Below are 15,956 nucleotides of genomic sequence, written 5' to 3'. Positions count from 1 at the left end.
TTCCTGAGGTCCTGCTGGAACCTGGCCTGGAGCGTTTGCTGCTGTAGCTGGAGCCCACGTTCCTGCCTGCATGCTGAACTCTGGAGGAGCAGCTCAGTTTTAAAGCGCCACAGCCTACAGTGCCCCAGAATGCCTCACTCATCACCCTTGCAGCCAGGAGACTAGACCAGCTGCCTGTGCACCCCCCAGCTGGTGTTGGGGTGTGCACAGGCAGATCGTCATCAAGTGGTGTGTTTCCAGTGAGGTCCTACAAGGACCTGTTCTTTGCCCTGTGCAATTTAATACTTTTATCAATGACCAAGAAGAAAACAGTCACTGAAAGTTTGCAGATAACAAAACAGTTGGGGGAGTGGTAAATAATGAAGAGGACATGTCACTGATACCAAGCGATCCAGATTGCTCTGTATATGTTTTAAGACAGCTAAATGTAAATGTTTACATCTTGGAACAAAGAATGTAAGCCATACTTACAGGATGGAGGACTATCCTGGGAAACAGTGACTCTGAAAAATACTTTGGGGTCACGGTGGATAATTAGCTGAACGTGACTTCCCAGGGAAATGCTGTGGCCAAAAGAGCTAATGTGATCCAGGGAATCTTGAGGAGGAGTAAAGAAGTTATTTTACCTCTATATTTGGCACTGGTGCTGCTGCTGGAATACTGTGCCCAGAATTTAAGGATGTTGATAAACTGAAGAGAGTTCAGAGAAGAGCCATGAGAATGATTAAAGGATTAGAAAACACACTTGACAGTGGTAGACTCAAAGAGCTTAATGTATTTAGCTTAACAAAGAGAAAATTAAAGGGCGACAATTACAGTCTAAGTATCTACCTGAGGAACACACATAGCAGGCTCTTCAGCCTAGCAGAGAAAAGTATGGCATGATCCAATGGCTGGAGTTGAAGCTAGACAAATTCAGATAGAAAATAAGGTGTATATTTTTAAATGGTGAGGGCAATTAACTATTGGAACAATTTACCAAGGGTTGTGATGGATTCTCCATCACTGAATTTTTAAATCAATATTGGATTTTTCTACAAGATATGCTTTAGGAATTATTTTGGGGAAGTTCTGACCTCCTATATACCATAGACTATATGATTACAATGGTCCCTTCTGGCCTTGAATCTATGAATCTGAGCAAAAAGTTAATTATTTCAATTGAGTGCATCAAATAGAATCTCATTAGTATAACAAGTACTTAAATGATTTTTACTGTTGCATAAATGGTGATCTTAATTTTACCATTAAAAAGGAAAGCCTGACAAGTGAGTTATGCTGTCTAATTGTAGTCCCCTACTCCTAAAAATCAAAGGGAAAAAGGCATGTTAAACATTAGGAACAATAGGCAGGTATAATAAATTAACGTTTTGTTTACTTGAAAATAGTTCTTACAATGTAAGCATCCAAATCTGCCCAGCAAAAGGTCACTTTAGCAATTTGCCAGGTGTTATACTCAATTTGCAGAAGACTGGATTGCAACTATCCTATTTTTAACTGTAAGACGCAGCCTTTAATGGTAACAGTTCACAACATGGAATGCACCATCTTGATCCAAGCAGAGGTTCATTTTATCAAGATGAAGCATCACATATTGGGACCTGTTTTTTCATGAGACCGCACCTCTGATTCAGAGGTAAAGTTGGCCACAGACCACACTGTAGAACCCAATGAATGACATTTTTCTATAATCTGCTCTTTGGTCACCCATTCTTGCACCATTAACTCTACCTTAGAAGATAACTATGGTGGTTTATGCATTGCTCCTCCAAAATCCATGTATCAATATTACATATACTTTGATCGTTGTGGCCCAGTTTCTGCTTCCTTATACACCCAAGTAGTACCTACACAAGTATATTATTGCTTTCAATTGGACGAGAGAGAGAGGATGGCAGAATTTGACCCCTTATAAATTTAAGTCTCAATGTTTGGACAGACAAGATCAATTTGGGTCCTAAAGAATTTACAAATAAAAGCAGATGCTTTGATTTGAGGGAAAAAAATACCAATTCTAAATGAAAGCGGTCTAAAAAGTTTGACTTGAAATATCAGTTCTCTCTCACCTTATTTAGGAGACAAAGAGAGCTGGTGAAATCAGCTGATATTCTGCTTTTACAAAGTGCCATTCAGAAAAGTCACCATGCATTCCAAACATAATAATGAATAGCTATGAAGTGTTAACAAGGTGGAGTAGGAGGGCAACTTAGACTAAGAACACCATTGCAGTGAATCTCCAAAGAGCACAGAAGCATTGTTTTTTGATTTGTGCTTTACGAAAAGGAGTTAGTGACAGAGCCATCTTATCTACCCTACTTCAAATACAAAATTGAGGCAGCAAAGTTCATTATGGGACCACTAAAATACTATTGATGGTTTTGTTTCCATAACCTTTTTTGGATTCACCACATTCCTCAGGGCACTAGAAAGTTTTTATACTACAGCAAACAAACTTCTTACAAGATGCTCAATATTATTTGTCTCAGCAGTGCCTTTCCTCTGACACAACCTTTTAAGTGTTTTCTAAGGGTGCTAATCATGACCTTCAGTTTCTGTTACTGTGTTTTTATAGAACACTTCTACTAGGGAATCAATTTTCATTTGTCTTTGGCTTATTAGTAAACACAAATTCCAGACTTCAATTAAATCTCAGACTACAGTATTCATGTCTTCAGTACATATTCTCTGAAGTCTCTAATGGTTTAATGGCTTTATTTAATACAAGTTCTGAACCATCAGATGTTTATTCATTCCTTTGGTGACACTGAACTGAGTAGGTCTAGTCAGACAGGATTCTTAAGTGTAATTACAATTCAAATTAGGTCTGACTTAGCCCTGGTCTACACTACAAACTTATGTCAGTATAGCTATGTTGCTCAGGGATGTGGAAAATCCAACTCCCAACTTAACTTTCGGTGCAGACAGTGCTATATCCAGGGGAGTGATTCCCCATTAACATAGCTCTTCCACCTCCCTGACAGGTGGAGTACCTATGCCAATGGGAGAAACTCTCCCATTGGGGTAGGCAGTGTCTGCACACTAAGCGCTACATTGGCGCAGCTGCAATCCTGTAAGTTTAGACAAGCCCTTACTCTGTATGGGATATTTCTTTCTCCTACACCCCAACTTCAGGCGTAACCTGAATATGCCAGTGTTAAATTTCAGATAAGAGATGTAGCAGATTAATCACAGATGTATTAAAGACCCTATTCATTACAATTTTTGCCTCTTGAAAGTGATGTAGAAAACTCTAGTTGGATAGTTTTTAATTTCATCCATTTCTTATATTGAGGTTTAGTAAGCTGTAGCTCACAAAAGCTTATGCTCAAATAAATTGGTTAGTCTCTAAGGTGCCACAAGTACTCCTTTTCTTTTTGTTGTACAGGTTTATTCTTCCTCCTCCCCCCATCTCATCATGAATCTGTATTTTGATTTAAGACACAAAGTTGACTGAAATTCATAGTTTCAGCAGAGATTTCTATACATTTCTTAGTATTTTCCCCCAAGATTTCTTTTCAACATGGAAGAAGTTTCATCTTGTTAGAGCACATGAAAGTCAGGCGATCTAGGTTCACAGTTACTGATTCATTGACTTTGAGCCAGTGATATTTGTGCCTCGGGTCTCCTGTGTAAACTGTATTAGCCACATTTTTGAAGGTATCTGAAATTTAAGCATTGTAAAGTGTGAAGTATTATGGACAAAATGGTCCTATTTGATCAGTGAAATACAGACTTTATAGAATCATCTAGGCTGCCCTGCGGGGAGGCGGGGAAGAGGCCCCTTCCTTCACTATCTACTCCCTTTCACCCTGAGTTTATTAGTTCGTTTTCCTGTCCACTATTTCTGCATTTTCATGAAGACAATCCAGGAAATAATCAGAAATCATGCACGTTGAAAAGTTCTTTAAGGCATATCTAGGGATTCTGACTACTTGGAAGACCAACACATTCTGCAGTAGAAGCACCTCTTCTCAGTACCTTTCACAGTGAACCCTGTACTAGAGACCTTTTATTAGGCAACCTTCTCTGCCTTGAGACCACTCTGAAATATCCCAGCGTACCCAGTACAACAAAAGGCCACCTCAGTTAAATAACTTGTTTATCAGTCATTTCACTGAAGTAGTGTTTCATTGTATTTAAATAATCTGTTTCATACTGCATGTTCAGTATGATTGACTACAATTTTTAAAGCATGCACAAGCAAGGGTAAAGTTTTTTGGTCAATGAGCTGCAGCATTTGAATTATCGACAACCTTAAAGCAGTGGTCTCTAACCTTTTTAAGCACAAGATCACTTTTTGAATTTAAGTGCACCCCACGATCTACCTTAAAGAAAACGTAGAAAGAACAGTAATCTCACAAACCCAAACACCCTTTGCCCTGCCCCCTCTCCAAGGCTATGCTCCGCTCATCCCCATCCCCCCTTCCCTCTGTTTGCTCTCCTCTCCCTTACTCACTTTCACTGGGCTGGGACAGGGGAGTTTGGAGTGTAGGAGGCAGCTCCGGGCTGAGCCTGGGGCAGGGAGTTTGGGTGCAGAAGAGGGCTCAGGACTGGGGGAGAGGGATGGGGTGCTGGCTCCAGGAGGGGGCTCAGGCAGCAGGTTGGGGTACAGGCTCTGGGAGGGGGCAGGAGGGGTTCGGAGTATGGGCTCCAGCAGGGCATCGCTTACCTCAGGTGGTGGTGGTGCAGTGGGGCTAAGGCAGGCTCCCTGCCTGCCCTGGCCCCATGCCACTCCTGGAAGTGGCCGGCATGTCCAGCAGTGGCTCTGGGGGGAGGGGCAAATGGCTCCGCACTCTGCCCCCGTCCGCAGGCACCTCCCCCGCAGCTCCCATTGGCCACAGTTCCCCATTCCCGGCCAATGGGAGCTGCGGGGGTGAGCTTGCAGGCAAGGGCAGCATGCAGAGACCCTATCCCCTTCTCTCCACCAGGAGTCACTGCCGGACAAGCCAGCCACTTCTGGGAGCAGCGTGGGCCCTGCTGCACTGCCAAACTGTTGATCGACTAGTCCATCATGGAGTCTCTTATGATCTCAGTCTCAGTGACAAACTGAGACAGAATGTCAGAGGCTCCACAATCGACCAGCTGATCACAGTCTACCATTTGGTGACCACTGCCTTAGAGCAATTTCAACTGATCCGTTTCCAATGGCAGCTCATGGGACTTGAATTTCCCGAGTCTTTATCGGGGAAACAATGCCGTATCGTTAATATAGCCATGCTCACTGAGACATCCCATTCACTGAAGACAGACATTGAAAATACAGCGATTTCTAAATCCTCCGACTTTTGAAATCTTTGGAAATTCCAATAATAGAAAATTAACTTGAGAATGTTCTAGTTGCACAGAGTTAAGCACTCAGTCAGGAAATGCCAGAACTATGGCTGCTTATAGATTGATGACCCACTTCCACATCTGTTTTAAATCACACTTCCTATAACTCATGCTTACATCACTTCTCATAATTGTCTCTCCTATTCTACAGGATGATGTAATGATATCTGCTTCTTAGTTATGCCCTCTAGAGTTTAGTTTCTCATCATCCTCTCAACCACATGGGTTCCAGCCAGCAAATTCTCCTGGGCTATGTCACCAGGATGCATCTCACTGTAAAACATTCCTGGATACTGTGAATCAAAATTCCAATCCTCTTCTTGCCATTGTTTGAGGACTGTTAGCAGTGTCATAGAATCATAGAAGACTAGGGTTGGAAGAGACCTCAGGAGGTCATCTAGTCCAACCCCCTGCTCAAAGCAGGACCAATGCCAACTAGATCATCTCAGCCAGGGCTTTGTCAAGCCGGGCCTTAAAATCCTCTAAAGATGGAGATTCCACCACCTCCCTAGGTAATCCATTCCAGTGCTTCACCACCCTCCTAATGAAATAGCTTTTCCTAATATCCAACCTAGACCTCCCCCACTGCAACTTGAGACCATTGCTCCTTCTTCTGTCACCTGCCACCACTGAGAACAGCAGAGCTCCATCCTCTTTGGAAACCCCCTTCAGGTAGTTGAAGGCTGCTCTCAAACCCTCCCCTTGCTCTTCTCTTCTGCACACTAAACAAGCCCAGTTCCCTCAGCCTCTCCTCATAAGTCATGTGTCCCAGCCCCTTTATCATTTTCACTGCCCTCTGCTGGACTCTCTCCAATTTGTACACATCCTTTCTGTAGAGGGGGTCCCAAAACTGGACACAGTATTCCAGATGTGGCCTCACGAGTGCCAAATAGAGGAGAATAATCACTTCACTTGATCTGCTGGCAATACTTCTACTAATGTTGCCAAGAAGGCTAACAGCATATTGGGCTGCAAGGGCACACTGCTGACTCATATCCAGCTTCTCATCCACTGTAATCCCCAGGTCCTTTTTTGCAGAACTGCCGCTTCGCCAGTTGGTCCCCAGCCTGTAGCGGTGCATGGGATTCTTCCATCCTAAGTGCAGGAATCTGCACTTGTCCTTGTTGAACCTCAGATTTCTTTTGGCCCAATCCTCCAATTTGTCTTGGTCACTCTGAACCCTATCCCTACCCTCCAGCATATCTACCTCTCCCCCAGTTTAGTGTCATCCACAAACTTGCTGAGGGTGCAATCCATCCCATCATCCAGATCATTAATGAAGATGTTCAACAAAAACAGCCCCAGGACCAACCCCTGCGGCACTCCACTTGATACCAGCTGCCAACTAGGCATCAAGCCGTTCATCACTACCCATTGATCCCGACGATCTAACTAGCTTTCAACTCACCTTATAGTCCATTCATCCAATTCATACTACTTTAACTTGCTGTCAAGAACACTGTGGGAGACCATATCAAAAGCTTTGCTAAAGTCAAGATATATATCATGTCTACTGCTTTCCCCATATCCACTGAGCCAGTTATCAGGTTGGTCAGGCATGACTTGCCCTTGGTGAATCTATGTTGACTGTTCCTGAACACCTTCCTCTCCTCCAAGTGCTTCAAAATGGATTCCATGAGGACCTGGTCCATGATTTTTCCAGGGACTGAAGTGAGGCTAACTGGTCTGTAGCTCTCCAGATTCTTCTTCTTCCCTTTTTAAAAGATGGGCACTATATTTGCCTTTTTCCAGTCATCCAAGACCTCCTCCAATTGCCATGAGTTTTCGGAGATAACAGCCAACAGCTCTGTAATCATGTCAGCCAATTCCCTCAGCACCCTCCGATGCATTGGATCCCGTGGACTTGTGCATGTCCAGCTTTTCTAAATAGTCCTTAACCTGTTCTTTCACCACTGAGGGCTGCTTACCTCCTCCCCATAGTGTGCTGCTCAGCGCAGCAGTCTGGGAGCTGACCTTGTCTGTGAAGACTGAGGCAAAAAAAAAAAAAGTATGGAGTACTTCAGCTTTTTCCACATCATCTGTCACTAAGTTGCCTCCCCTATTCAGTAAGGGTCCCACACTTTCCCTGACCACCTTCTTGTTGCTAATGTAAGCGGGGGAACAGTCCCGCTATTGTGGGAAACTTTCCTGGCTTCTGCACTACCCCAGTGAAGTGGGCTAGCGAAAGGATCCGAGTCCTCACTCCCACTTCCTTAACCCAGAGGCCTCCCTGCCCTTGAGGACTTCCCTTCCACTCTCCTGTCTGGCAAAGACCTCGTAACCCCAACAAGGCTGGGCCCAGGATTCCTGGGGGGCTCAACCCCCAACCCAACTGTGGTCACCTTGGACAGGGGCTAGGGTGTCCCCACTCCGGGGTACTCTCTCTGCACTGAGCACTTCTCTGACCCACTGATCATTACATACAATTTAAAGCAAATGCAAGTTATTTAATCAACAATTAATTTAAAAAAGAATAAGAAAAATGGGAAAGGTTAAAGGAAACATCACCCTGCTCTGTGGCAGGGAACATCACAAACAGTGTCTCTGGAATGTCAGGGAAGTTCAGTCTGTTCCTTGTAAGTCCCAGGCCTCCTTCTCAGGCCCTGGCTGTGCTGCAGGGATGCTGTGGGGTGGACTCGCTCTGCTCGTGGCCACATGCTCTCAGGCTCTAGGTGGCAGGGCCCTTCTTCCCAGCGTTGCCCCCACCCTGTCAGGGTTACCAATCCCCCTCCGAGTCTGGCCTGCAGAGCCTCCTGGCTGAGGGGTCTCCCTGTGCTGGGCCCGCTGCCCAGGGTCCCCGCTCGCTCTCCCCAGCTGCTCACAACACCTGGCCCAGGACTGTTCCAGCCCCAGCCCCAGCCCCACCCACCCCCACCCGCCTCAGCACGGCTGCTGCTCTGCTCCCAGCTTCATGGGCTGCTTCTCTGGCCCCTCTGGCTCTGGTTGCTGCAGCTCTCCTCCCAGGGCAAGTCTGCTCTCTCTGGGCTGTGCTTCTGACTTTGTCCTGGCAGCAGAGCTGCAGCCCCAGGGTCTGCTCTCTCCGGGCTGCTTTTCTGGTCCCTCTGGATCTGGCACAGCTCTGCTCCCCAGCTCAGCTTGGACCCCTGCTTTCTCCTTAGCTCGGCCCCACTCTGACTCAGGCAATTCCAGCTCACATGGATGACGGACCTCCCCAGCCTCCTGAATCCCTGATTAGCCTGCCCACCCTGTCATTCAGGCTGACCTAGAGCATTGGCCTCTTCCCATTGCTCCTAGGGACTGGCAGTCTCAGGGTCCTGATTCCCCATCGATTCTTCCCCCTTTTAGTACTGGGAGCTAGCAACTAAAACACACCGACTGAATGTTAGTAAGGGAGCAACAGTTCCCTTACACTAACAAGAAACCATTCTTGTTACCCTTCACATCCCTTGCTAGCTGCAACTCCAATTGTGCTTTGGCCTTCCTGATTACACCCCTGCATGCTTGAGCAATATTTTTATATTCTTCCAAAGTCATCTGTCCAAATTTCCACTTCTTGTAAACTTCCTTTTTGTGTTTAAGGTGACCATAGACTTCTGTTAAGCCAAGCTGGTTCCCTGCCATATTTGCTATTCTTTCTGCGCATCGGGATGGTTTGTTCCTGCACCCTCAATAAGGCTTCTTTAAAATACAGCCAGCTTTCCTGGACTCCTTCCCCACTCATATTAGCCTCCCAGGGGATCCTCCCCATCAGTTCCCTGAGGGAGGCAAAATTTGCTTTTCTGAAGTCCTGGGTCCATATTCTGCTGCTCTCCTTTCTTCCTTTTGTCAGGATCCTGAACTCTACCATCTCATGGTCACTGCTGCCCAGGTTGCCACCCACTTATACTTCCTCTACCAATTCTTCCCTGTTTGTGAGCAGCAGATCAAGAGGATCACAGCCCCTAGTTGGTTCCTCCAGCACTTGCACCTGGAAGTTGTCCCCAACGCTTTCCAAAAGCTTCCTGGATCGTCTGTGCACTGCTGTATTACTCTCCCAGCAGATGTCAGGGTGATTGAAGTCCCCCAGGAGAATCAGGCCATGTGATCTGGACATTTCTGTTAGTTATCCAAGTAAAGCCTCGTCTACCTCCTCCTCCTGGTCATGTGGTCTATAGCAAGACGTCCACCACGACACCATCCTTGTTGCTCTCGCCTCTAAACTTAACCCAAAGACTCTCACCGGGCTTCTTTCCAGTTTGATACTGGAACTCTGAGCAATCATACTGCTCTCTTACATACAATGCAACTCCTCCACCTTTTCTCCCCGGCCTTTCCTTCCTGAACAGTTTATACCCATCCATGACAGTGCTCCAGACATATCGCTCCTCATCCAACATTTCTCTAAGCTGTTCTGTTCTCTATTTAAAGTTTCAGTAACTTATTTCTATAGCAGTTTAAGTATCTTATCCTTAAGTTAGTTTTGCATATAATGGGCATATAAACATTTTGTAATCCAAATAAAATTAATCTATTTTAAGTACAATTGTCCTGATTCTAAACAGGACACAATGTACAATAATTACAATTCATGTATTACTTAAAAAAACATGATTTAGGCAAGATCTATGCTAATATCACTGCAGTGGCCATGCAATGTAATTCAAGCCACTACCACGATGCAATTCATTTTCACCTAAAAGATAAGCCTCAACAGAATAGCTTCAGAGTATGAAGTTTAAGAAAGAAGATTTACTCTAGCTAATACTGTGGAGAAGACTGACATGTCTAGAGTTACTCTATTTCTATTAGTGTGAGAAAATATATTTCTTATTGGCATTGAATTTCAACAGGTGAAGCCCAACTTATTGTTTTGAGTTCAGTGGTACTTCAGTGGTTGGCTTTGATTTTAAACATTTGGAATTTTAATTCAAAGTGGATGAAAAAACTGTTTCATAGTATTTAACATTTGTCTGAACAAACAGCAATATCTAAGAGTTTTACTTCTACACAAAGTATGGATCATTTTTTATTTTACAACAAAAAGTGGCCCAATTACAATCTTATAGAGCAACCAGGAGGTCGCAGTATTGGCTGGGAAGGTTTAGGAGAGTAAAATGGACAGATTTTCAGCATGCTGTCTGCGACATGGAGCACCCCTCATTCTCATTGACAGTTTTACAAGAGATTATAACAGTACAATCTGGGGTTCAGATTTGTTTTAATGTAACCAACTCTGGTTCCTATTAAGTTTACTACAGACTCATTATGCCACATCTTTTAAACTAGGTTTGTGGTTTCTATTAATGTAAATAACTTCAAATTTACTGTATTCTTAGAAGATTAATATAGTGAATAAGTTGATAAAAGTAATATCAAAGAGTTAAAGTCAATAATCAACTGAAAACCGCACTGCCCCAATGTTTTTTTAAACCTGCTACAGTTACAACCATCAACTACCAAGATTACTACAACAGAAGAACGAACTTTTAGATTTAGCCTGCATTTGATAACACTGAGTATTCTCAGTTTCATTGTTCCCCTTCTTGCTTGTTGGTTTTAAAAACAGGAAAGCACGATATAAAGCCATAAAAACTTGGCAAGGGACAACAGAACAGGGGTAAATGACATTTTTACTTGACTGATTTCAATCTGATGTGTCCTTTTAACACTGCAAGCGCACACACATTTAACAATGGACAGTCAGTCCAGTTTCTGACATTTACATCAGATGCCTTGCTCATTTCCGATAAATACTCTTGCTGACAAGAAGATCACTATCTTGCATTAGTTTGTTGTAGCAACATTACAATAATTGAGAGAAAGTTACTTGAATTCCCGATAAGTAAAAACTGGGTTTTAGAATTTTAAGGTCAAGAATTCTCAAATCTTAAACTGGTTATCCACATTTCAAGCATATCATATTTATAAAGACTACCCTTAATGAATCTTAAGTCTAACTATAGAAATCTGGGAAAATTCTGATAGCTGAAGAGTTTAATGGTTGACTGATAATTTCCTAATACAGTATTGACAAATACAAGATAATGCCTCTACATGCATATATTAAAGGTAGATTTAGGGTTTAACACAACTTTGGGGCCAATACCTGTCTCAGATTAGGAAAAACAGTACAGTACCATTACTAGATCTAATTAAAGAAATATATAAATAGAGTGCCATCCTGTTACTTTACTCCAATGGGGCTGGGTGGATTTGGATGTATGCGCGTTTTGCTAAGAATTTTAGTTAACAGCAATTCCATAAAGTCCATTTTTAGTGGAGGAAAATGCTTGAAATAACGTACTGCTTGTGGAAGTTTACTAGGCACCAGGACTTCAGTTAAACTATGGCTATCAAGAGAATAGGAGAGACACCACAGATCTTACAAATAATGAATTTTGATAGTATAGCTTTTAATGGCAGGCATCTTCTGAAGTTGATAGTCCTGAAGATAATTTGGCTCAACTCCAATGTAACTGGTTTGCAGACTTCAAAGGGAAATTTAAAATGGCTTCAGTTGCAGTTTATTTAACAGAGCTTGAGGTAAAAATTCAAATACAAGCAAGGATAAATTTGGAAACAAAGCTACAGGTAGAAGAAAAACATAACATGCAATCTGTAGCCTATACTTGTTAATAAATTACTTTCCTGTCTAATAAAGTATTTCTTACCCCAAGGTTAGCCTTTGCGGAGCTCAGCAAGTCCAAAGGATTGGGATTCACTTTTCATGGGACCCCTCTTGCCCCACTGACTGACTTCTTATACTCTTTTCTTTTATACAATCACAGAATAATGTCCTTCAATTCAGGGGTCCCTATTCAGAGACTTTTAATGGGGTTCTTTTTGTCCTTGTAAACTCTGAACCCTGCATCTGGCCCCAACTGGGTAAACACTAACTGGCTCAGTTGACAGATGTCCATTGTTCTCATGTTAATTGGGTTAGCTCTCAGATTTCCTCTCTTCAGGTAACAGGTTTCACTCCCATCAGATTTGGGATATAATATCCTACATGTTAGATCACTCAAATCGTTTCCCATAGAAACATATTGCAATAACCATGACAATTAGCTAGTTCTGAGCTTTCGACTCCCTTTAGTGAAATATTGAGAAGGTTATCAGATACAGGGTGATATACTTGTCTGGGCCTTTCTGTGTCACATCCACCCCTTCACCTTACTCTAAAAGCGATCAGGAAAGATGCTTATCCTTTACACAGAAGCTGAACAAAGGTCACAGAATATTCCTGCTTCTATTAGCTGAAATAATAAAACCTAGATTCAAGTGATTCAATTTATGTACAAGAGCCAACCATTTTTAAAGGGTCCTTAAGCATCGACTGGATTGCTCTTCAAGTGTAACACCATCCTTACATACTGCGAAAACAAGTCTTTTTAAAGGAAGGGCTATGGGGCCAAGTCTCCAAATAGAAAATATTTACAATAAATTTTAGCAGGCTCTGAGACTCGCTGCCACAAGTTTTTTTTGCTGCGTAGATTCACCAGATGAGTCAAATGAAGACTTGTTATGTGTACAAATTAAATATTCAGACGCCCTACCAGATTTAGAAGATGGCACCAAATTCAAGCAAAGACTACTGTATTTGGATAGCCTTACCTCAGACTGTAGGTGCTGGATCACAACTGTTAATGCTTCAAACTTCTGGTTACTGCTTGCCAAGAATTTCTTCAAATGCAGGATAATTTCACTTTGGTTCTCACATTTTGCTTTGTATTGTGCCAACTCACATTTTTTTGTTTCAGTTGAATGCACATCTGGAGAGGTTTGTGTATGTATGCATGAACTTTTAGGACTCCTCTGCTTGCCTTTCTCAACTGCAATTTTAAAAAGAAAGAAAAAAAAAGACATTCTAATTAAAGTATTCACTTTTGAAGTTTTACTAGCTACCAAAGCTGGAAGTCAAAACACACAGGAAACAGAAACAAATATTTAAAGAACATTACTTGAGCCGCTTTGACTGGGTCAAAAGGGTTACTTTTTAGTAGCATTAGGGTCTTGAGGATAATGGACTGTACAACAACTTCAGCATTCTCTTACCACAAAAACCATATAAACTCAGATAGCTCTTAATGATTATGCATTTACATTTGTTCATTGAACGCATTTTAGCTAACTCTTTACACTGCAATTTTGATTACCATTTTCACACATCCAGTACACTTCAAGCTTCCCCTATCCCATTATGCACAGCCTGAGGATTATCTACTTTAATATTCTAATATTGCAAATTCAGACACTTAACAGCACTAGTGTGATGGGTTCTCCCCTCCCCCCACCTCAGGGTTCTGCCTGGAACTGGGATACCACTGAGCCCGCCTGACCCACCAACCTGGACTCCCTTTACAGTGTACTGCTGTGACAGGCCCACAAGCCCCCTCCAGCACACATACAGGTAGGGACACACCCAGGTGCAGCTCTACACACAGCTGCTGAGAACAGCTCTGCATGGGAAGGCTCAGTTAAGGAACTGCCAAGTACTCAAGTGCACACCCACCTTTGGAAGGTAAACCCCAAATCACAGAGTCTTGTGCTGCACAGAGAACTGGAGGGGAGGGACAGCTCAGTGGTTTGAGCATTGGCATGCTAACCCCAAGGTTGTGAGTTCAATCCTTGAGGGGGCCATTTAGGGATTTGGGGCAAAAATTGGCAATTGGTCCTGCTTTGAGCAGGGGGTTGGACTAGATGACCTCCTGAGGTCCCTTCCAACCCTGATATTCTATGGTTCTAAGCTCATGAAATTCACCCCATTCCCTCCATGTGGAGAGGGATGTACACAACTTTCAGTAATGATTTTCAGACAAAACAAGTTTATTAATGACATGAGGATACATTTTAAGTGATAAGGGAGAGCAAACAGATCAAAGCAGATTACCTAGCAAATAAAACAAAAATGCAATCTAAGCTTAATATACTAAAGAAACTGTATATGAGTAGCAAATTCTCACCCCAACTGTTGTTTTAGGCAGTTTGTAGAAATTCTTGAGGGCAAGCTGCACTTGCTTGCAGCTTAAAACCCCAGATATACCTTTCAGAGGCTAGAAATCCCTCTAGCCTGGGTTCAGGCCTTCTCCCACAGTTTAGTCCTGATTTCTCAGATGTTTCCAAGCATCTCCTTTGGGCGGGGAGTCAATGAAGAACCCAGGATGATGTCACTCCCCTGCCTTAAATAGCTTTTGCAATGATGGTAACCCTTTTTCCCTCCAACTTTAGTTCCCATGCCTTTCAGTGGAAAAACACTAGTATTCTGTGATGGAGTTCAGTACCAGGTGACTTGGTTGCATGATCCCATAGTGTCATAGCAGCTATGGGTCAGAGGCTGTTTGTAGCATCCTCAGGAAGGCTCCCTAGTAGGAGATTAGCATCTTCTAAACCCTATTGTTCTCCCTAATGGCCCTTCCCAGCCAGCCATCTTTAAACTGAGTGTCTTCTGCCTAGTCTTCATGCTCAAATAAATTGGTTAGTCTCTAAGGTGCCACAAGTACTCCTTTTCTTTTTACTCTGAATTCTGCCTAGTGGGCATTCCCCGGGTGTAAATACATTTGCAATAGATACATAGACAATATTCCTAACTTCAGATACCAAAATAGTACTTGCATTCAAATAGAATAATGATATTCAGTAAATCAACCTTTTCAATATCTCACATGACCTATTTTGCATATTTTACATCATAGGTATGCCATAATCATATCACAATAATATCTCTGAAGAATATGGGGCATAGCGTCAAAACTGGATCATGTCACATCAGAAGAGACCAACATTTCTATATTCAATATTTGATTCTTACAGGTGTACAAGGTTTCTCTATCGCCTTCAATTTGGAAAGTCAGCAGTGTGTAGCTGTTAAGCAGGGCCAGTGTCTCCCTTTAGTTCTCAGAGGCTGCGAACAAATCCTATAGCAACCACAATCTGATGCAATATATAGATATCCCAAGGTAGTTTAATGAAAACATCAAGACAAATGAGCCATTAGTTTAACTATCAAGATTAATTGAATTTAAAGTTGAGAATCAAAGGAAACTAAATTTGTAACGATTTGAGAGAGGTGAGATTTGATGGGAAAAAATAGAAGTAAAAAAGTCCAATATTTCTTATGCATGATAATCAGAAGTTTATAAAGTCCTTCAAAAGCTCTGAAAACCAGTGAAACAACATTGATACATTCAGTACATCAATATCCTACTATATCACACCACTGAAAGTAGGTTGAGAACCAACATGTATCAATACTGTTGGTAACAACCTTGGGTGGCTTAGAGCAGCTACCCAAACATTTGAAAGCAGAGTCCTCATTCAGGAACATTAAACCAATCATGCCCCTTTTCCCTTGCCAGGTGTTAAGATCTCCTCAAGGTAATGTATAATTTTCCCCCAAACACTCTATCCCATAAGAGTCCATGAGTGCTGCCAACCCCACCCTCAGGAAACAGTGGTATAGAAGTTCCTATTGATGCTTCTTTCTTGACTATTTCACTGCCCATCGAAGCATGTAACAACACTGACCACTGAAGTGTCATTGGCATTAGCACACATTTTAAATGAGTGGACTAGTTTGCAGCTTATAACTACAGTTTCAGTGTCTCAGAAAACTCAGAATTGCTCCTTCTGTTATTCTCTTAGTCACCTTTCAAAGGTTCCTCAAAACCATAATGAAGACAACAGAG

The 15,956-nt window shown here is 42.6% G+C and overlaps 1 protein-coding gene across 4 annotated transcripts in view; it reads right to left on the bottom strand.

The window, feature by feature from the left end:
* Positions 1–15,956, bottom strand: part of MTUS1 (microtubule associated scaffold protein 1) — a 198,962-nt gene that overhangs the window by 56,440 nt on the left and 126,566 nt on the right. For all 4 annotated transcript variants that reach the window (XM_048848138.2, XM_075127881.1, XM_048848137.2 and 1 more), the window contains one exon: positions 12,886–13,103. In XM_048848138.2, coding sequence (XP_048704095.2) covers positions 12,886–13,103 — 218 coding nt within the window. The remainder of the gene's footprint in view (positions 1–12,885; positions 13,104–15,956) is intronic.

Source organism: Caretta caretta, chromosome 4 (assembly GCF_965140235.1).
Source record: "Caretta caretta isolate rCarCar2 chromosome 4, rCarCar1.hap1, whole genome shotgun sequence".
Lineage (NCBI taxonomy): Eukaryota > Metazoa > Chordata > Testudines > Cheloniidae > Caretta > Caretta caretta.
The sequence above is the reverse complement of the archived record's forward strand: the minus strand, read 5'-3'. Positions and strand labels throughout refer to the sequence as shown.